The sequence below is a fragment of the Athene cunicularia genome (genome assembly GCF_003259725.1).
Source record: "Athene cunicularia isolate RWA chromosome 4 unlocalized genomic scaffold, athCun1 chr4_part1, whole genome shotgun sequence".
Lineage (NCBI taxonomy): Eukaryota > Metazoa > Chordata > Aves > Strigiformes > Strigidae > Athene > Athene cunicularia.
Window position 1 is genome coordinate 24977974 of NW_020799098.1, and position 22700 is coordinate 25000673.

The 22700-nt window shown below is 44.8% G+C and overlaps 1 protein-coding gene across 1 annotated transcript; it reads left to right on the top strand.

Annotated features, from left to right (window-relative positions):
• The first annotated feature begins 205 nt into the window (after positions 1-205).
• Positions 206-781, top strand: RHOH (ras homolog family member H). The gene has a single exon (XM_026847060.1). It carries the CDS (start codon positions 206-208, stop codon positions 779-781), a length of 576 nt encoding a protein of 191 aa, XP_026702861.1.
• Positions 782-22700: the final 21919 nt, after the last annotated feature.

Genomic DNA, 22700 nt, shown 5'->3' on the forward strand with positions numbered 1-22700 from the left:
AGAATTAAAACCGACAGCACCACAGAGCCGTGTGGGAGAAAAGGGGATTTTAGACTCAAGTGACACAATAAGTCTTGAGAAATAAAGAGATTTGGATGGTTTCTCACCACATGGAAGTTATCTAGAAGGCCTCTGAGACGACTGCATCTCTCCATCCCACTCCTGCTGCACAGAGACGGTGCTCGTGGCCCTGGACGTTAATAAAATGCTGGATTCAGTCAAGTGTGTTCTGGTAGGAGACTCTGCGGTGGGGAAAACATCTCTCTTGGTACGTTTCACCTCTGAGACTTTTCCAGATGACTACAGACCCACCGTATACGAAAATACAGGAGTGGACGTCTTCATGGATGGTGTACAGATTAGCCTAGGTCTTTGGGACACATCTGGCAGTGATGCTTTCAAAGGCATTCGCCCCCTCTCATACCAACAGGCAGATGTGGTATTAATGTGCTACTCAGTGGCAAACCACAATTCCTTTCTGAACCTGAGAAACAAGTGGATCGGTGAGATCCGCAGCCATTTGCCTCGCATCCCCGTTTTGGTAGTGGCTACTCAGACTGACCAGCGTGAGACAGGGCCCTACCGTTCCTCTTGCATCAACTCGATAGATGGGAAGCGGCTCGCCCAGGACGTGCGAGCCAAAGGCTATTTGGAGTGCTCTGCCCTCAGCAACCGGGGTGTGCAGCAGGTGTTTGAGTACGCCGTGAGGACAGCAGTCAATCAAGCCAAAAGGCAGAACAGGCGGAAGCTCTTCTCCATTAACGAGTGCAAGATCTTTTGAGGACCGTCAGCAGTGGTTTTGCCTATGTTCATTCTTTGTCTTTGCACCACGATGCTGCAGCAGAGAGAATGGGAGGTGAATCAAAGCAGGACTCATGGCAGGACCACAGTGCAGGTGCCTCTAGTGAGACAGATGTGCACTCTATCTGATCTGCTCCCCCCAGCACACACTGGCACTGTTTTGAAAAACAAAAGGTGTAGGTACATGCCCTTATTCACAAGCCTGTGTTTGGACTTGGCTAGCCTGGACTGGAGTGGACCTGGCCTGGAGATAATACCTGTGCTGATTTTGTTGTTGTTTCTGTTGATGTTCCTCTGTTGTTGGTTTGCCTGCATTTATTTAATGACAAACTTCTGCCTTGATCAACCCTTGCCTCTTGACATGTCTGTCCACGGGGAGGTTTTTTTTACTTTAAGAACTCAGTGTATAAAATCTGACTACCGTGTATTTTATTTAAATATGTTGTTGTAAAATCCTGACAGTTTGTTTTCATATTTCGGAGGTTCTTCCTTTAGCTAACCACAGAAGCAAATTGTCCTATCTGTATAATAAATGGCCAGCAGGCAAGCCTAGCACTTCTTAGACATGCCCAAGTCACTGTGTAACAGAAATCAAATCTGGAACATCCAGCACAGTAGTGATCAAAACTTAGTGACATTTGACAGCTGTCCTGTGGCTTTGTGAGATTTATTTTGTTATCTTAGTCTTGTCCCTCAGCAGCGTGGTTGAAGATGGGATGAACCAAGAGGAAACTAACCTGATTCTTCCTAACCTCACCTGGTTACAAACCCAGAAGTGCTGGTTTGCAGTCAGGGCTGGTTTAGACATATGGTTGGGGTGGCAGAGATGAATTTGTGCTATCATCACCTCTGCCGTCCCTGCTGTAATTCTGGAGACAAAAAATTTCAGTCTCCAGGGATGAAAGGTATTTTTTCATGAGCACTAAAATTCTCACATATTTTTAGTACAATTCTATTCAAAACAGTGGTTTTAGTGAAACCAGTCACCTACCATAGTAAAAAATTAAGTACATGGCAATGTTGAATGTGTGCATTTAGAATGGTTAAATAACTTTTTTTTTGAGTTTGCATACTAAGTATAACTGCCTGGGTTGTATCAAAATAAGACTGAAACAGGTTTTGCATCCTGGGGAGCTTGGAAATTCTAAGAGTCAAATCCTGACATACCTACTCAGGCCAATTTAGCCTCCTGCACAGAAAGCCAGGTTAAGGAGGTGGAAACCCCAGGTGTGTAAAGAACGCAGCTGGAAGATGGAGTTGGGTCAACATGCAGTGCTTTACATTCCTCGTGAGTCGTGGTGTTCCCCTCCTCCTCAGGTTATCTGTCCCTCTGTCCCACACCATCTCTCAGGTCTTGCAGATCTGCTTCATCCCAAGGTTTCTGCTGCCCATAGACAAAATCTCTGGGGGGATTTCTTAGTACAGCAAGATTTTTTTCCTCCCTTTCCCTGTCCTTCAGCTAGCTCAGAACTGACCTTTGAGGGGTTTATAGCATGGTGTCATAAAAGATGGCACATAGCATAGTAGGATGATTCTCTCTTCACATGGATCCTGAGAGAATGACCTGTGTCTGTTTTGACTGAGCCCTGACTCATGTTCCAACAGGAATGGATGCAGTGACTTGTCTGATTCAAATCCAAGGTGGGACTTCAGGAGTTACCCTACTAAGCAGATAAGCTATAGCTCTGATCTTATATATCTGTAGTTTGCTCCTGAAAAACTGGTTGGGTGCTCTTCTCCCTACTCTGTTTCTACCTCTGAGCTTCTCTAAAAAGATAAATTCTAAATTCAATCATTCCCCTCTTATGAATCCAAGAGATGACCTCACCTGTGATGTAGGTGGCAAGTATTTGCATTGTGGGCACCTCAAATAGCAGTGGTGCACAGGACCACACTTGATGGTGTGATCATCCTGCCAGCTCCCAGGGTGGTGAATATTTGTCACTCATCAACCTGCCAGTAAGGGAGGAGGCTTCTGGTCATAAACCATACTGGTCTCATGTGAGGTTTTTATATCAGCTTTAAATCTTTACAAGTTTCTGCACCCGAGCACACAAGATGAGGGCTTCCATCACCATCCGTCTTTCCTCTTCTCTCTCTCTTCAGATGTTGATTGGAAATCCTTTGCCCCCTGAAACACTAAAACAGACATGTTTGTAAAAGAACCTCAGTGGTGTCATACTTATGTAGAGATACAGAAGTGGCTAGGTATTTGCAGTCCTTAGTTAAAAACCTATTGGCTTTTGAAGGGAATATGTTTCTACATATCAACTCTTGCAAAGCCTCTTCACTGAAAGTTTTGCTGTTTTTTAACCCTAATTTAAAAGTAGCCATTGTTACTGTTTGAACATTAAAGATCACATGCAAAATGTCACGTTGTGAATTTTTGAATCTTTAAATCTATTACAATTATGAATATTTTTTGTTATGGTCCCCACTCTGCTAATGGATTTAATACCTGGTTTCAAATTCTTTTGAGACATATTTTTGCCAGCATATTCTATTAAATTATCTTTTTTCTCTGTTCTTTAAGCTTTGTTTACAACAGTTCATGCTACTGCTTTTATGTGTTGAAGAGCAGTAACTGCTAGATTAGGATGCTGTGTTGTGCTGTCTGCTGCCAGATGCTGGATTCAGGGACCAGAAGGCTCCAGAGAGTTGTTGTATCAGACAAGGCCAGATGAAGACAAGCTCCAGAATCACACCACAACTGAAAATCCACTCTCATCTGTATTTGCTTCACAAGGCTTGTTACGGTGTATTACAGAGTGAAGAATTAAAGATCTGCTTGCAATTCAGTGAAAAAAGTGGATAGGCTTCCCTGAGATGCCTGAGCTGATGATACAGGATGCACAGGGAATTTAGGGGTGGCTTGATAGCACCAGTGCAAGGTGCGAGGCCATGGAAGCCGGCTGATTTTTAAAATCAGATTGGAGAGAGAATAAAGTAACAGGGGGATTTCAATTTGGTGCTATGTGAAAAAAACAGTTCCAATTTTCACAGCCTGGTTATTTTCAGACTCTCAAAGCTAAAAGGCACTTTTCACTGGGAACAAACTGTGAAGCACATTATTTTAGTGTCTGTAATTATGCAGTTTTCCCTGAGCTATAGAACTGATGTGCTCAAAAACTGTAGCAACTCAAATGCAGAGAGTGAAATCTGAACATATCAGAACTCAGGCGAATATTTGGCCCAATGGCTTACTGGGAGGGGCTTGCACAACTGCAGCTGTGCTGCCCAGGGAGCGGATGGCAAGGGGCTGCTGAGGTCTCCTACCAGGGTGGTTTTGCTAGCGTGACTTGGGCAACAGGGTCCCTGGGTATGGCTCGATGGTAAAAATCTGGCTCTAATATTCAAAACAGATTCAAAAGACAGCTGGGCACACATGTTAAGTTTCAACTTCTTTTGCTCTGAAAAACAGCAGACTGGGGGAGACAGAAAAAATGTACAGCCTCTCCTCAGCTAGGTCGAGCTGTTCAGCTAAGGGAAGAGAACTTGCCCAAACGTTCCCTTTCTGTCTTCTCAAACTGATCCCTTTCAGTTTGTTACTCCATTGCCAATTTTACTTTTGCTTGCTATTAAAACAGGTTAAAAGTTTAAAATAATATATAAAATACTTGGAATTTAAAATGAGAACAGCAATAGCACGAAAATAGTTATTTTCGTCACTGTCTGACTTCTCATTTTGACACAAAAAGTCATTTTGGGTCACCATTTTACTGAATTCTGCAAGTTGCATAAAAAGTTGAATAGATATGCAATTGTGATTAAAATTGGAAACTATTCTTTTAGCAGGAAAGAAGATTTTCCTTTAGTAATTTGCAAAATGTGATGAGTAAATGTTACATTATTTTACATACAGATTTCCCAGACTTTTACTTGCTTGATCTGCAGCATACAATAGAAATATTTTCTAAGAATAAATAATAAAAATATGTTTCAGATCTCCCCCCCCCATTTTCATATGGGAAATTATTCAAGCTTGTTAGATATAACTGATACTGTTTTGCCTGATATTTGCAAGTAACAGTTTGCAAATATTTGTGCAATTTTTGTGGGTACTCTGCTATTGCTAAGGTGTGTGAGCACATATTTTCTGATGCTTGTGTTGATAATGAAAAAGCATTTAAAGCAGTCTCTTTATACATGGCACCACTGTGAAATAAATCACTACAGGATCAGACATGAAGAAAAAAGGAACACTGGCACTCTGACCTCTCAGCCTTTCCTGTATTACTATTGCATTCGAGTGAATACAGTCATTAAAATAATTTCAAATAAATGGGTCAACTCACATCTCTTAGCGCTCTCTCCTAAAGCCTCTGCTACACGGGGCTCAGGTTAATATACAAAGAATAAAAAGCTTCATTTCAGAACATCAGACTGGCTTGTCTGCTCTTGTCTTTGTGAGCAAGTTAACTACCTTGACTTAAATAAAAGTCAGTTCAGCTTCTGAAGAAAGCCAGATATGAGCACAATCGGGTTCACCAAACTTCCTTGCTCTGAAACCATGGTGAGGAACTTTTGTCTCTGGATGTGAGGAAGCATTTTATGTCTCGGAGATTTTCTGCACAGCTGTAAATGAAAAAAATCCTGACCAGTGATCAGTGTGTACCTAGCCTAGCAGAGCTGCGTGCCCTTCACATTGTGCTCCGAGAACAATATTCTGGGACAAAACAACCTTTGTGCGTATATAGATGTAACTGCTTAACTATAGCTATGGTGGCCTTTTCCCTGCCCTAGACCTCTCGCTTCTTCACGGTGCGACCATGCAGTTGCTGTGTGCCCGCATGGTCTGTGTGGCTCAGGGGGCAGGAGAGCCTTGACACCAGGCAGCCTTGCTCTGGCAGCTGAGGGAGACGGGTTTTAATCAGGACAGAAGAGGTGCCTCTCAGGGTTTCCCTTACCAAGCATCACAGGCAACTGCCCTACTCTGCAAACAGAGTTGGCCCTGCCTCAGTCAGACTTCTGTCACTTGCAGGTGTCCTTGCAGTAACAGACTTATTTTGTGTACCATTTCTAAACTCATTATTTCTCTAAGTCATTACCCAGTCCTGGTTTCTACAGGCACTGTTGTGCTGGTAGCACAGGCTGGAGGGTGCATCTCAGCTTTGCTGGGCTCCAGCTGCTGCATTTTGAGGGGGGTCTCAAAGCACCAAGCCAGAACCTGCTACACTTTATTTTCTGAGTGCAGGGAGCTGGCCTCCAGCCTCGCAGGGATCAGCTGCAAGAGCCCTGAATTAGTTATTATTAAACAAAATAATAGCTGTCGTTGCCTTTCTGGTTATGAAGAAGTGAATGAGCAACATGTCTGTCTCAGGTTTTTCACAACCACCCTACACAGGGCTGGCGGGGGGATTTCTGTCATTACTCCTCTCACCTTGGGCAGCCGTCAGTATGATTCATGCAGGGGTGGAGTAGAAGGGCACAGGCCTGTGTATGGTGGTGATTGTTTCTGTCTCTGGAAAAGAGGAAGGAAACGACGACCGATGCCTCCGCACGGTGTGAGGTGCTCGCTCGCTCGTGTCTGCAGCGTTTCCAAGAAGCCTCTGGCGGGCACCAGCTCCCAGCTGTGCCTCGGAGGACACAAACTGACCTGGTCTCTCACGCTGAGACCCAGATGTCTCTCCACACCCCCTGGGTTGCCTTCCCAAAAAGCTCCATTGCTGTTAGGTACCACAAAAAGGTGAGATTTTATAAGAGCAGGCTTTGCTTTGAAAATCAAGATCCCTTGCAAATGCTGACTGCCCCGGATGTGGTTGAGAGTGTCTGCTAGCCACAGGCAGGGCCACGGTAGCTGAGGGCGGGCAGCCAGCCCCAGTCTGTGAGGGAAGAGACCCAAGACCTCGACTTGGTAGATGAATTAATGATATAGAAGCAACTGGAAGGAGACTTACGTGTCGTATATGCCAAATCTCTAGTAACACATAAGCAACTGCTTTCTCAGAAAACTATGCTCTTTTTATGTATAAAATGTTATCTGACTTTCTGGCTATTACCTTGACTAAATGCTTGGATTTATCCACCAACATGTCACCAGCTCTGCTGCTTAAAATCCAGTGTCAGTGCCATCCTGCTGTGAATGATGCAATGTTCAACACAGCATGCATCTGAGTAAGGGTTAAAGGTCACAGGATTTCATAAGAGACTATTTTAGGGCTTCTAATAGATCTTGGACATTAAAATATATACATATAATTTAAATTATAATGTAGTATGTGGAATTTGTGATGGTATCTCATCCATCAGAGTTAATGCCCTACTAAACCAGAACCTGGGCCCATGATTAAGGCATTGGCTTAGACAATGAATGCTGCTGTTTAATCCCTCTCCTATCATGCCGGACTTGGCCAAAGCCAGGTCAGGTCCATGGGGAGCTTTTAAATTTATCCAGGCTCCAGACTAGGCCTCAGTAAGCCTGCACAAATAACACAACTCCAGACTGACTGCTGGTGTAACCAGCCTGTTCAGGATCAGCTTGACCCAAATGGATTCACCATGCCTGAGCCTGCTCTCCATGTCTGGCTGGTAAACATCAGGAGGATGAACCGCAGACGTGAAACACTACTGCACAGACACCCTGACTGTCCCCAGGCCTGCTGTTGCAGCTGTGTGACACCAGACGAGCCACGGCTCCACCTGCCCACCGTGTGAAATGGGGAGATGGCAGTGACCTTTTTTTAAAGTACTTTCGGATCAGTCATGAAAGATCTTGGTGCCGGTGGGTACTTTTGAGTTTGAGAGGTCCTAGCTCCCCTTCGGAGAAATGTTTCTGCTGACAGGTTTGATCTGCAGAGTTTGCTCTGAATTAATTTGTAACACAACTGTATGGGATTAAAGCTTTCGAGCATTTCAATTCACAGTAGGTAAACATAAGGACAGAAAGAGAAGGCACAATATATCAATGCATTAATTACTATTTTAACAGACTGTAATCACAACTATCAACATAATGCCCTTTTTAATTGTACAAAACATGGGTATGGGCTGAGCTAACAGTGATGTGTTTAGAAATCAAATTCTCCCTGAGGGAGTTATGCTGAGTGCTGGGTGGGTAAAGCAAAGGAAAGGTCCCTCCATACTTACTCCTATCCCTCTTTCTGGAGCATGCTCTTGCACTCCCTGTAGTGACTAGACTCTGGGCTGGACTGATCTTAATGTGTGCAACAGGGACACTCTTACAGTAAGGATTTAGTGCCCAGTCACTGAAATGTCATCACCTTGAAAACATTCCCGTTTCCCTTATGGGTGAAAGTAGAGACTGAACAGAACATGAGCAAGAATTTAGGTTTAGCACACCCAGGGACAGTAGCTGTGAGGTGAGAAACTATGGCCTTTTCACCCTTAGAATTTCACCCTTCCAGGATAAAATACTGGGGATAAATTACCAATGTTTCCCAATCTGTTCCTTTGTGCTAGGAAAGATTTTTTTTTTCTGCAGTGAGAACAGCCAGGGTACCCATATAGTGTCTCAGGCTCCTGATGCAGTACAAGACGTAACTCAAGGAGATAAACTCAAGGAGAGGAGCTTCTGACTCTGCTCCACGGCTTCCACAACTCTCCATCCGGCTGCCAGGAAAAGTGATGCACTGCTCTTGCTGTGGAGCGTCCTCAAGTTTTTGGCTCTCTAACGTGCAGGGCCATAGCTGTGCTATCTTTCCTGACTATCTGGTGGCATTTAAGGAAAATGAGGCATCTTTACCCAAGAAATTCCCCTCCTGCTTTCATAGCTGTTGTGTGCTTTTGACTCCCACTACAGAGATGTCATGATTTAACTTTTAATTTACAGATGGAAGGAATCCTATGAGCCTTGCCCAGCAAAAAGAAGATTAGTTGGGAAGTTGTTTTTCCCCCCTGAGAATAGTTAGTTCTGCTGGATTTGATCTTTGCAATAGGTGTCAGCTGATGCTGGTGGAGTTAACTCTGTGAAACTGCACAGCAGAGACTGGAGGGATATAACTGCATTGCATATTAAATACATTAGTGATATAGCTTTAAGCAGAGAGCACAAATAACATATGAAAACAGAGGCAAGTTTTGGAAAGATCTAAAGCAGAAGGGGTTGGTTAACTGGGTTCCTGAAAAGTTGCTACTTTCTGATTGGGATCTGGGACAAATTTCTCAGGGACACTATTGAGCTATGCAGAATTAACAGAGCATTTGCTGAGCAGAGAAGCTTAGATGTTTGCAGGGCAGTGCTTTGATGCTGTGCATATGACAGAAGAACCAAAACAGTGGGAAGACTGAAACCTGAGGCAGGGTGGCATAAAAACACCGTACCTTTAACTCCACAAAATCAGCCTGCTGAGCTGTGCGTGCTGTGATGAACAAGAGAAGCTATGAATGTGCCAGGCATGAGGAATAAGTTACAGAAGCAGCAGTGGACTGCATCATGTCTGCAAGCACCAGGAGAAGACACCCAGGGTGGGAAGAGGAGAAGATGACAGTCCGGGAGCTCAGAGGTGCTCTTCACAAGAGCAATGGACAAAGCTGCAGCAGATGGGCAGTTAGCATGAATGTGAATGGAAATTAACGTTCATTTCTCTACAGGGCAGAGGTACTTAAGCAACTGCAGTGCTAAAGATAATTATGTAACACTTAAAATAAATCCCTGGGCTGTGGAAAAAAAGCTGTGCCAGGGCCTCTGAGGACTTGCAGGTATGGAAGAAGATAGGGAAATAAAGGCTTTGATTGGATCTGGGGCTCCCAAAGCTGCTACCACTTTGTGAAGGTGATGCTGTGCTTTTCTGCTGGGAAGCACAGACAACAGGGACTCTGAAGCACTGCCCCATGCTGGTGTTGCCCTGGCAGGTACCTATTACATAGAAATGAGCCACGCTTTCTTTGAAGCCCAAAAGGAAGGAGGCGATGAATCAGCCATTTTGCTGAAAAGGTCTCTGAGAGGCAGCAGCCTGAGAAAGCTGAGCCCCAACCTAAACAAAAGAGAGGAGCCATGTCGATATCTGGAGTGGCAGTGATGGGTCTGCAAGGCCACATGGATGTCCCAGAGGCTGTGGCAGGACCATGTCTGACAACAAGGCTGAGCTGGGATGGGGATGAGACACATAGGAAACTGGCCTCTGAGGGACATCTGTAGTCCACATGGGCAGCAGCATGCAGAGGTGCCTGTGCTAAAACCACTAGTTCCCAAGAAGCATGTGCCTGTGTTGATGTGGTACTAAGAGACTGGTTCACCAAAACACCAGGTCCCACTTTGGCCTGGGTTTAACAGGGTGCAATGGGCTTCAGGACTGGGTTGTAAGACACTGAGAGTGGTTGGAACACCAGAATTTGCAAGAGAAGCTTGCCAGGATAATACAGCAATTGGGAGCAAGAGGAGCAAAAAACCAAAATTAAAGTAAAATAATGACAAATTCATTGTGTGCCTCTAGTGTATACACAACTTTACATGACAGCAAGCAGCTGTAGGGGACTTCTCATCCTTGCAAGCATCTTGTGGTTTGATGCTTCCAGGGGGATGTGAGCGAAGGAGCCACAGCTGGAAAGGCAGTGACCATGATGGACTGAGGTCTGCTCCTTCTTGATCTCACAAGTATTGCACAGGACATCTGTGGGCAAACAGAAGACAAGCAGGGTCAGACTCAAGTCGGCAAAAATAGGTTTTCTGTCAGTACTTCTTATGGCCATTCACTGGAAGGGATCTGGTAATGGCTTCAAAACATCAGCTAGGTAGGACTGCCACTTACGGAGGGTGATGCAGGGACTCAATTTTTCCCCGTGAACTGAGGATCATGGGTGGGGGATGGGGCCAAGGGCAAGTCCAGACCTGTTTGAATTCACCAAAGAGAAAGGAGATGTGGAAAGTATAGTTATCATGTGCTCCATCAGACCAACTGGAGGTGTAAAACATCCATGGTATTTGAAAATGCAGTCATATTTCTGCTTCCCTGTGAGGAACTGAGCTTGGCCAAGGGAGCCAGCCTGTAGGAGCTTGCTTCCCATTGACCATGCTAAATGCTTGGGGAGGAAAACTCCTCTGGGAATTCCTCTGCATCCATCTTCTGAAGGTTGTCTGGGACAAGACCTGCAGGAATGGAAATATCTCCTCCTGATGTGTGACCACATTCTGAGGTTTGAACACACTGACAACACAGTGAAGGAATTAGGGGCTGTCAGGTGTCAAAACAGCAATGTGTCTCTCTTGTTGCTCCCCATCTGGACAGTTCAGCACAGCAGATTTCCATCTTTTTCAGTCCAGAGACCTCCACACTTGATCTTCTCACATGTGCAGTACAATCCTTGCAAAACCATTTTCTTTTCACAGGCTGAGTGCATACATGTGACAGGTCATTGAGAAGCAGGTCTGCATCTTGTGCCTCCTCCCAGCATGGTCCCAGGTCAATGAGAAAGCTCCTTCTTGATGTTGCAAATGTTGATCAAACGGCAAAACACTTGACTGACTGTGACAGAGATGCTGCTTGGATGGAAGGCAAATCCCCTAAGGCAAATATAAACCCAAACATTTCTACAGTGCAAAGAGTGTTGGGGTAACAGAATGCGAACGTATTGGCAAGCTAAGGGATAGAGATGATGCAGTCTGCGTGCACTGGCACCAGCTCGATTTTGAGATCACTGCTCCCTGCTCTTAGTGGGTAAGTGTGAATTCTGCCAGGGGTGCAGTAAGAATTTAGTCACATACCTATGCTTCAGTTACCTCCGGTCTGAGTCAATCACTGAATGATCCAACAATGCAGATTTAGCATTAACAGCCGCAAAATTAAGCCCATGGTAAATGGCACATACAGGAATCATATTTTTTCTTTCTTTTCCTGAAGTGTCCAGGAGTTTGTTTAGTAAACTATTTTTACAGGACCACAAACCTGCCCTGTGTTTCAAATTGATGGAGAGCTCACACTTACTGCAGTGAATAATCTGTGGCTTTGAGGTGTATATGGTGTAATTAAGGGGAATTTAGTTCAAACATGTAAAATATAGCTTACTGGGACGGTCTGCACACCTGCAGATGGGAACATCTGAAGAGCAGTTTAGATTCAGAGCTACACTAGACCACTTGTTTAAAAAGTAGTAAAGAACCGTAACAGCAGCAGTGGTGGAGGCTCTAACAATGAGAGGAACATAAGGATGTGGTTTGCTCTCAAGAAGGTCTTGAAAGAAGGTAGGAGGGTAAAGGAGGAGACAGAGGTGGGCTGCTGTAATCAGAATGGTGGGAGCAAAAGCGTAGTGAAAGGAAATAGCTGAGGCTGTAAAAAGTGAAAAAGCTTACTGAGAACTGAAGATATCAGAGACGAGTCAACATTGCCTGAAGAGAGCTTTTCCTCAGCTCCACACTCCTGCTTTCAAAAGCTCTTTCACTCAGTGTCGTTTGCAGCACAAAGAGGTATTTGGACAATTTACTCTGATTCTTCTGCTGGCAGAAGAGTAACATATGTGACATCGCAAACGAGGAATTAATTGATCAATGGGCAACATGAAGAATGACCAAATCAAAGGGCTCTCCTGTGAAATCAGCCTCTGACATGCAGGAAAGTGTGGAAGGGCGGCTAAGGCCACCACCAACCCAGCACTCTCAGGCAGAATTAAAGGCAAAGTCTAATATGCTCCCTTGAAAAAGAAAATTCATTTTGAACTTGTGCTGCAGCAGGCTGTGATACCCGTGCATGGCCTCACACTCACCTCCCCAGCACCTGCTCCTCTCCTAAGCCTTGACCAGGGCTCAGGGCTTGTGTCTCCAGCTCAGGTGCCCATGGGAAAAAGTTGTCTGAGCTGAAGAGCAAGTGGGGTGGTTATTTTGGAGGTACTGAGGCCGGGGTGACCCCGTGAAAACAGGACAGAGCATCTGTGAATGCCTTGGGGTGCAGGGGAGCACTAGACCTGTGACACTCAGTGACACCAAGTGGTGGCAGCCAGGGTGCCATAGTGTTTGTAACACTGAAACCTAGGGCTAGTATTTTCCTCAGTGCTTGATGCCTGCATACTTACTGCAAACATCATGAAACTGTTAGGGAAACCCAAGGCTTGGTGACCTTGAGTTGCTAAAGCAAAGGTTTCCAAGACCAGGCCTCACCCTGAACAAGTTTTGCATTTGACTTGGGAGCTTTTCACTCTGCTGGGACTCAAGTTGTGGCATTGATCCTGCTCAGGTTTGCTGCAGACCTCAGGGGAGCTGTCTGCCAAGCATCCAGCAGTTTGCACAATCTCATTTGTCAGTTGAGCGATTGGGGTAAAAAAATCACCTTGTGTCTAAGATGAAGTGGCACAGAAAGCCTTCAGAGCATGTGCTATGGGACCAGTGCTCTGCTGTGAAGTCCTGCAGATGCTCGAAGACCAGGTGGCTGGTGATGATGCATGGACCTCTTGGGATATGAGCTCTACATACCGGTGGGTTTTGCCAAGGTTTGTTTTTGGAACAACATAACTACTCTAAGCGTGGCTTAGAGCAGAGCTGCTGGCCCAACAGCTGGTATTTTAAAGTGTTACAGATCCACGTGCCCATCTGCACAGCACTTCAGATGAATTGTCAGGAAAGAAGCATTCACAGAATTGAACAGAGAGGATCACAGCCATAAGGTAACATGGTCCTAGGATGTATTTTTCTCTCCTTACCTTTCAAGAGCGTGCTTAGAGGCCCCGTTGGTGCAGCTGCTTGCAGATGTGCAATGGTGTGGGCAGGGGTCTGCTTCTGACTCACACCCACTCTCTCAAAAAGCAAGTGCAGAAGCATAGCAGAGATAAATATGTACTTCTGACATACGATTCCTTTGGTCTATTCCAGATATTGGTAAGGCGAACCATGCCCCAGAAAAAAACATGGTCCTCACTCTCAGCTGTAAAAGGTGTCTAGACAACTCAGCCATAGGTGTCCATACCGAAGAAGCGAAGATGCACTCCACCCCTGTCTAGAGACCCTGAGCATAGATCACAGTTAGCCCAGCTTCCTGGACCCTTCTACGCCCTTTCTGATACTTGTCTGGTGAGTCCTGCTGCAGTTATGGCCACTGAGGTGCCCACATGTCGCAGCAGAATGGGTGAAGCTCTTTCTAGGAATGTATGTCTCAAAGGTGTATGAATTCGGCTCAGATTGCAGCATTTCACTTAAGTTGTTTGCATTTTTCATGGTATTTTTCAGAACGGAGTATCTCTGATGTTTTTGCTCCTCCATTTAATTTAATTGAAATTTGTTAATGCATTAACAAGTCGGTGGAGACAGACAAGCAGAGAGCAGTCACATAATCCTTGTTTTCTTAGGAATTCAAGCACCTAAAGAATCACCTTATTTCTGTGGTTAGTCTGATCCCTAGGGAAAAATCTTTCCAAACAAACAGCGTATTCAGCTACATAGTACACATGATCAAGACGCTGCTGTTGAAACTGTGGGTGGAGATATAATAAAGCAGATTTCTACTTGCATTTAAACCTTATTTTATATTACAGTGCCATCGAGAGGGATGGAGGCACTTGTCACAGCTATTGTTTGTCTTTCTGAAGTTAATTGAGCTTTAAAGGTGTTTTTTCCCTACCTGTCACACCAGAGGCAGAAGGAGAAACTGCCAGGAACAACTTTGTGCAACAAAGCTGCATAAAGGTACGATCATCTATATTTGATGTAGAATCAAATAAAACTCGGAGGAATTAGAGACAAAGGTAATCTTACAGGCCTAAATATTTGAAGTTCAATTTCTGCATCAAGATTAAGACAGGCTTATTCTACCCAGTAGATTTGTGGCATTTAGTCTCATGGCAGCCATGTCAGAGGCTTCCCCTTGGACAGGGTATAAAGTCAGCTGTGATGTGTTGATGTCAGACTTAGGAGTTACTGAGACAGGAATGGACACTGATGGGGTGTGAGGGAATATGCAGCATAAACACACAGCCTGATGTTAATGCAATGGGTAAAGCCTTCCCTCTTTAGCCATCCTCACTCATAAAACGGTCCCCATCAACTTCACAGCTAGACTTAAATCCAGAGCGGAATCGAGAGTTCATTTTGACACTGGATTAAGTGACATTTGTTTGTTCTTGGATTTTTAGCCATGAGGTTTTCTGCCAAAGCAGATGTGTGTTAAATCTAGCAGTTTAAATGAAGTATTGTTCATCAATTACACATTAAGGTTAAGACCTTAAAATCTTTCACTACATGGTGCAGAGTGTTTGGGTGATCACCCAGCATGAACATGGCCCCCTCTCCTGAAGGGAATGGAAATTATTAAACTCAGTGCAGGTTTAGTGAGCTGCAGCATGGAAAGAGAGAGGCTCTGACTCATCTACTCTGCAAACAACCGCATGAGACTGCAGTTTCACTTTTTGATGTGGTCTTGTTATAGAAGTGTATGCCAGCTGAATTATCACTATGAAATACTATTCCTTCCACCTGGTTAAGTACTTGGTAATTTTACATGAGGTTCTGGGGGAGGAGAGCTGAAGCTTCTTCAGTGGGCGTCGTACCCACAATTCAAAGAGTAATTCAGTGCTCAGTGCCTTCAGGAAGGAGCTGAACTCTCCCACCCACTCTCTTTACTCCTTTCATGGAGGAGAAAAAGGAGGTGCATGCAGAAAGGAGAAAGAAGGTCTTGTCCACACACATAAGAAACTCTTCAAGGAGACTGCAGTGAAATAAGGAGGCCTCTGCTGTCTGTGTGCCAGACAATGTTATATAAAATGTTTGGCGAGATTAGGGAACACGCCCGTGTTTTATTAGAACTATGTAATGACAGAAGAAGAAGGTCTAAGATGCATAGTCCCTCATTTGGTATCAGACAAACATCCCTCTCCCTTACTGCATGCATCTGTAGATCACTGTGCTGCACTGCTGCTATGACTTGGGAATGCTTTTAATTGTAATGTCCAATGTGCAGTTGCAAATCATATTAATTTTGGCATCTTTGTTAGCTATACCAAGAAGCATCTAACGACAGTCATTGGGCTCTGCCTGCTGGACACCTCCCCTGTTCTGTGGTCTCTAGCCCTGTTGGGAGGGGATGTAGCATATCCTCCTACAGCGAACAGTATTGTCTCCCTTTAACATTCACTAGCCCTTCAGTAAAACTTCCCCTGGAGTATTCCTTGGACAGGGATTTCAGGACTAAAAATATTTCACTGAAAAGTTTGTCATTGGCATTTCCACCATTTGTCACCCCCCCCTTCACAGATAAATGTCATTGGGAAGCTGATGAGATGCCAGTGGGCTCAAGGTGACCAGAAATTGGCTGTTTCGCATAAATTAAAGTGACCGAGAAGTTTTTGACTCAGACAGCCTGATCAATTGCAAGTGTACAGCTCCAAGTCTGAAGATAAGATGACAGCTCTTGGCCATGTAATCTCACTTCTCTTCTGAATCTTAAATGCTGATTCTTTATGAGGAGAAACACCATCATATAAATAAAAACACTAGATAACTGTGAAAGTCTGAGTCCTGCACTAACAAGCATTTGACTACTGGGTCCTTTTATCTCCCACTTAATGGGAGATAACAGGTCCTGTTCAGTGGTAGCCTGATCATGCTCCTATTTAAAAGGAGTTAAGGTTTTCCTTATCCTATACCTCAGAACACAAATATGGCACCTCAAAATAGGGGCAGATCATTTGATTAAAGGAGACGTGAAAGCTTTATCTTTGCCGGGGAGTTAATCACCTGAAATGAAGAGGCTGGAGATTCTGGACTGGTTTAGGCCAGAAGTAAGGCAAAGCTTACTGTGGAGTAAACTGCTTGGATAAAATACCTCTGGGTCAATGCTCTTGCTCTTTGATGAAAGGCAAAGTAATTTACACTATTTTACCTTGTGTTTTGTTGAGTAGGAGTGTGTAGGCGTGGGTAGTTACCATGGAATGTGACATTCTGTAAATTCACACTGTCAATTAATTTCTTAATGTGCCCATGCTCTCAGACAGAGGAACACCCTGTTTCTGGATGGTGAGTGAGGAGAGCTGTGAGGAAGATACACTGTCAAAACAAAGCTGCTTCTGTGCATATGTAGTAGGAAAATCAAGTGGCTGAGAAACCTTATGGCCACAAACGGTGTGCCTGCAGGCTTCCCCCCAGTCTTGGCCATCTCAGGCTGACTCAAAGGCAGCACACCATTTCTGCCCTGGAGAACCTCAAGGGGAAGGGACTTCTGGCAGAAACAAGAGCTGGAGTGTTGAAGATGGCATCTTCAATTTAGATGCCAACACCACAATTAAAATTGGTAGGCACCCAAACCCCTTCTTCAAGGTTTTGTAGCCACAAAAAGAACACGAACAAAAAATTATTGCTTGCTTCTGCAGGACCAGATGGAGGAATTTTGTGGAAGATAAAAGCTGAACTTGCTTCAGTGCTTATTGTATGGTTTGAGAAGTAGAGATAAGCATGCTCCTGAATCTTTGGCCTGGAAGCTTTTCTTTGCTTCCTGCACTCATGTTGGGCTTGGCTATGCTCTGTCCATAGGAGAATTACCACATATTTCATCACTCGATTTTTCAGCTTAATTTTGCTGTTTGATTTTCCTTCAGGAGCCTTCAGAGGTATTTATTTTTCCTCAGCCTCCCTGGTGGAAAGGAGGTAGATAGCCACACTTCCATTCAGGTAGGGATGAGCAATTCCAGTGATGGGGATGTGAGCAATCGGCTGTGGGAGGCTGGGAAGCTTCTCCTGGGCATGGGAGCTGCTGGCAGCACCCACTGCACTGCTGCCCTAGTTCAGCTTTTGCAGCCACTGTCACAGAAAACCAAATATATTGTGGTTGGTTTTTTTTTAAAAAAAGTTACCTTCTTTGGGTAACGTTAAGTACTGAGGTTTGTGCTGGGTGTTAAAATACTCTCCTGGTTCTGGAGTTCTTTCACAGGGGCTCAGATAAGGTGGGGGAGCCACTTGCGCTCAGCGTCGATTGGTGAGCGAGCTGAAGTAAACTACATGGCTTAACCACAGGGGCCTGTTTTCTTTCTGCACCGGAAACACCTGCCAAAAAGGCTGCGTTCACTTGGGCTATACGAAGAAAAGACTCAAATAAAACTTCCAGCCATATAGCAACAGGTCAGGAGGTGATATTTGGTACACTGGCTTGAATTCAAGGCAGCTCACTGTGTCGTTTCACCAGGTGTGTGACAAAGATAGGGGCATGGGATGTCAGGCTTCTGTGAAATGCATTTTTCACAACAGGCTGTGTGCTGCCAGCTCACTGGGAGGTGTATTTTGCCTACTGGCCTAAAAGAATTTGGAAAAAATACATTGCAACAGAACAACCAGGTGTGATTCATACCCCATACTGCAAGGCACTGGCCTCAGAGCTGCTGGCCCCAGTGTGGACTTATGGTGCCATGGTCCAACTGACTCACAACACAATGCAGCGAGCAGCTCTTCCTTGAGCACTGCTGCCGCAGAGGGGGTGGTGTATGCAGGGTCTGCACCTCCCCCGGTCCTCCAGCAATAGAGGTGCTGCAGCCCTGCCCCGGGTGGCCCAGACCCTTGGTACCACGTTCTCGGCTGAAATGGTGACCTTGCATTTCTGTAATCTGAAGGGATAGCTTGGTGGTGCTTCATGAGTAGGAGCAGTTGGCTGCTTTTGTCCCCTCTGAACTCTTTGACATGTGGTTTGCATGTCAAAAACCCAGGGCAAGTCACAGCCCAAGTGCAAGAACATGCAAGCTCTGCACCCATGCCTGGTGAAGAGCAGCCCGCAGAGGAGGGGCAGCCTGTAATGCCTGATCGGACAAGCAGTTAAACGGTTTTGCCTCCTCCTCCTTTCCACCGCACATGATTCACTGCTTATGCCTTGCCCATCAGCATTTCTCCTCTGACAAAATGGAGGCTTGCCAAGCTGGGGCACATTTAAATTTCAAGATCTGGGAAAAAGTCATCCTGCCTCTTTTAAACTTTGCTAATATGGGCCCAGTAAAAGCACAGGCAGCTTTTGGCAAACTGCTTAATTTGGTAACATTTTCCATGTTTGTCTAATAAGCAGGTCTAAGTTGTAGCACTGGGGACCCTGGTGGGGATAATACCTGTGGCCCATGAAAGCTATCCCTTGAGTTTTGCAAGCCCAGCTGGGTCTGAGAGCTCTTAGCCCTCCAAGTGTCATCTCCTACCCACGCCTCTGGGTGTGGATGGACGAATGCATGGATGAACACGTGTGTGAATGCACATAAAGATGCATAGATGGATATTGGTCTGCAGCACACAGAGCCCACCGGTCCCTTCCTGACCATGAAAGCAGCAGGTGATCTGCATGGCTGCAGCAGGGTCTGAAGTGCTATGCTATGGTCTCACCCCCAGTTCCCATCAGGTGTCTGTACGGGTGACTGCAGTTAGCAAGTCTTGCAGAAAGTGATTGCTCTGAGGGCTGAGCACGCTCGAGGCAGGAGGATGGCATTGGCTTACAAGCTACAGTATCCTGAACAGCTCATGCTGCCGCTTGTTGCGAGCACCATCCAGTGTACAGCAACTCTCAGGACACAGTGGACATGTCTCCTAAACATCTTTTAGCATTTTGGTTTGTAGTAGGTGGGCTTTTGTGAAACTGCCAAAGTATGCCAATAGGGTGCGGTTTGGGCACTTGCAGAACCCACTTTGTGAACTACATGGTGAGGGCCAGAAACACTCATGGAAGAACTAGCCTTTGGCAATCATCTCATGTCCAGGCATGAAAACACTAGGGATCTTTATCCATTGAATAAAGAACATCTTTACTGAAAAAAAAAAAAAAAAAGAGCTAACAGAAAATGCCCTGATGCTAATGTAACCTCAGCGGCAGAAAGATAGCCACATCCATATAGTCAGAGTTGGAGGAGATACTGTAACAGGAACAAGGTGGCTTGAGTGGGTTGCTGGAGCTCTACAGATGACATGCATCGAGTCTGTTCCTCTCATACTTGTGGAAGTTCGCTTTATTGTTAAATTTCCCTCAGGCATTGCACATGAGATATACCGGTCATTAATATTACACGTGCTGGTTTATTCTATTGCATGACCAACAACAGTGCATTTTCAGTAAAATCCTCTTATGATTTTTGCTGTTTAACCCCCTAAAGGCTTTAATTCCGAAAGTGAGTAGCAAACAAAACATACAATGTGCCTGTAGTGAGAGGATGTAAGAACTCACACTGCCGAGCAACTGGGAGTGAGAGGATGGGCTGTGCTATGAAGTGACCAGGCAGCTAATGCTACATCATGCTGTTGCGAAAGCCAAGCTGAGATGCAAGACTTGGTTCCAAATTGACCTAGTCTTAAAGTAAATCTGAGTTTCTGAAGGAATGAGGGCAATATGACAGGAAGTAAAGAGCTGAGTAAATCTAAACGAGTGACTTGTATGGTCCAGCCTACATAACACTGTTGGAATTTGTGGCTAAAGAGTATTAGATATCTTTATGAATACTCAATGCAGAATGCATGTGAACACAAAAAGCTTTAATAATTTTAAGGCCTGAGCTCTCCAAGACCCAACTTGTAGGATATGGTGTCTAAGGCTTGATATCCACATGGAATTTGTGTGCTACACCCAGTCTTTACATTAGTTTACCCTGACTTTTTGAGAATCATGTTTGTGTATGATTTTGCCCCACTCTGCTACAGACTGAGCTGGAAAGAAGAAACAAGTATCTATCAGTAAAGTATCAATCTCCATCTATCCAGTCACATTGCTAGGGTTAAGCAAGGTTAAATTTGTCTGTTCAAGTTGTCAGTTGATTCCCCTTCTTAGGAAGTGGCTGCATTTCAGTGCTGTTGTGCCCGATGGATTACAGAATTTTTTACACTGTGAAGCAAAGCTTCACCCCTGTGATATGCACAAGGCTTTTCAAGGAAAGCTCCTTGGAAGTTTTAACAATACATCAGTTAAACTGATGTAATTTCCTTTCCCTTGCCTGGGTCTGTTATCCAGGAGTGGTTGCTGCAGTAATCTAGCCTTGGGATACACAGCAATTAAAACTATGTACGGTTGCACTGTAGGAAGATAGTGCCCCAGGAAGACTACTTCACAGAGGTGTTTTCAGGACAAAATTTGACAAAAACCTTTTAGCAGGAGAATCAACCTATGGCATTTTCTTACTTGGTCTCAGCCGGGTCAGTACAGCTTTTTATAGATCTACATGATAAAGTTAATCTGATTACTTTTAATCTATGTTTGTTTCTATAGTTGTTTCCTCAGGTTTAGCCAAAGTGTACTAGCTGAGGGGGATGGCAGAGAGGGAATCAACAGCGGTGGACAAGAAAGGGCTTGTGGTAGACTGATGTTGCTGCTGAGAAAACGCTTGCAAACCTGTAGGTGCAGCACAGCCTTAAGCATTTGTTCAGGAGCTCTTCTCCCTGTTGGGAGAAAAGTAACCACTGCTGCTATTTGGAACTGCTCACAGAGATGAGGAATCATTGTGGGACAGCTGCTCTGCATAGTGGCATTCAGCAGATTTTTGTGAGATCCTCCTCCACACCATTCTTCCCTCCTTGCTTGGCATCATGGAGATCATCACTGGGGACGACACCGGGAGAGGCTTTCCTGACTTTGAGTCAGCCATAGTGAGCTCTACATCCTTTTTTAATCCCACCTCTTAGGTGAACTGTAATTACATAAAAATGAAGAGACAGCACATTTCTGTCTTTGAGATTCTTAGTGTGAAGCCATCGCTGTTACTGCCACGAATCCCTGGTTTCTATCTGAGACAGGCCAGCATCCCCTTCCCTCTCAGAAAATTAAGGAGCAGTAAAATGAGAGCATTTACCATCATTGGAACTGAAAACACTCTTCTCACAGCCTTGAAAAGGCTGATGCACACTTGGATTTTAACAGAGACCAGCTAAGTAGGGATGGAATGAACTTTCATCTGCACACCTGAGGACAGCCTCAAGGTTGCTGTTCCCCATGCTATCTTGGTTACTGCAGCCTGCTAGGCTTCTGTGATGTGCATCAGTACTTTTCTGGTAGCACAAGTAAAACAGGTCCTCCAGTCACTTTCCTCCAACCTATCATTGCCACATGCCAGCCCCTGAGTTTCAGGATGAAAGAGCAGTGCAGCCCTCCATGTGTGATCACACAGCACAAGGCTGAGCAGTCATGCCCACAAACACTTAGGCCTGCGCAGTTAGTTTCATCCCCACCATCATGCACAAAGCAGAATCCTGCTTTGCCTTCCCTAATAAATCACTTTTCCCTCGAGTAAAACATTCATGACACAGAGAACCCCCTTATATTCTCACAATAAATCAAAGCCTCTCCCTCACTCCTGAAGCACGCCTTCTCCCACCTCCCCTCAATAACCAAGGCTGGTGAGCCAAACTCTTCCTTCTTGCTCTCATCACGTGGCCTAAGACCTCTGCTTCCTCTGGCACTTTTTACACAGGTATTTTAACTAAACCAATTACCTTGCAGTCACAGGGACAGTAGCCACACTGACATACTCACTTCACATTCATAAATATGAGCAAGATGACTGGGACTCAGCATCAGCATCACAGTGTGCTAATTCTGCAACAGCTTGTAGTAAAGCTGTAAAAGGGGAGCTACCAAATGTATGCCAGGCAATTAACAGATTGTTGTCTACTATCACAGCTCTGTCTTTGCAGTGTGCTCTGCATTGAGAGCAGAGCAAGAACTTTCTGTAATTAACGATCCTCTTAGAAACTAGATTGGGTATTGAACAGGGCGGTACAATGCTGTTTGCTGTTGTCACCTAGGTAGCTCCTGAACACACTGATGTGGTGCACTGCAAGGGATGCCATTACTTCAAACACTGTCATTTATAAAAGGTGACAACCTTATGATCCTGCTTCTCAGATATTAGTTATTTAAACTAGGAGTCTTTAAGTGCTCCAATCACAGAATGAGGATTATTTATGTGTAGCAATCTTTTTATGTTTTCTGCTGTAAAAGATCCTTTGAACTGAGCAGGGTCATCTTTGACGTGTTAGCCACATTTCAACTAAAGGCTACTTTTGGTCAGTATCCAGGTTTGATACA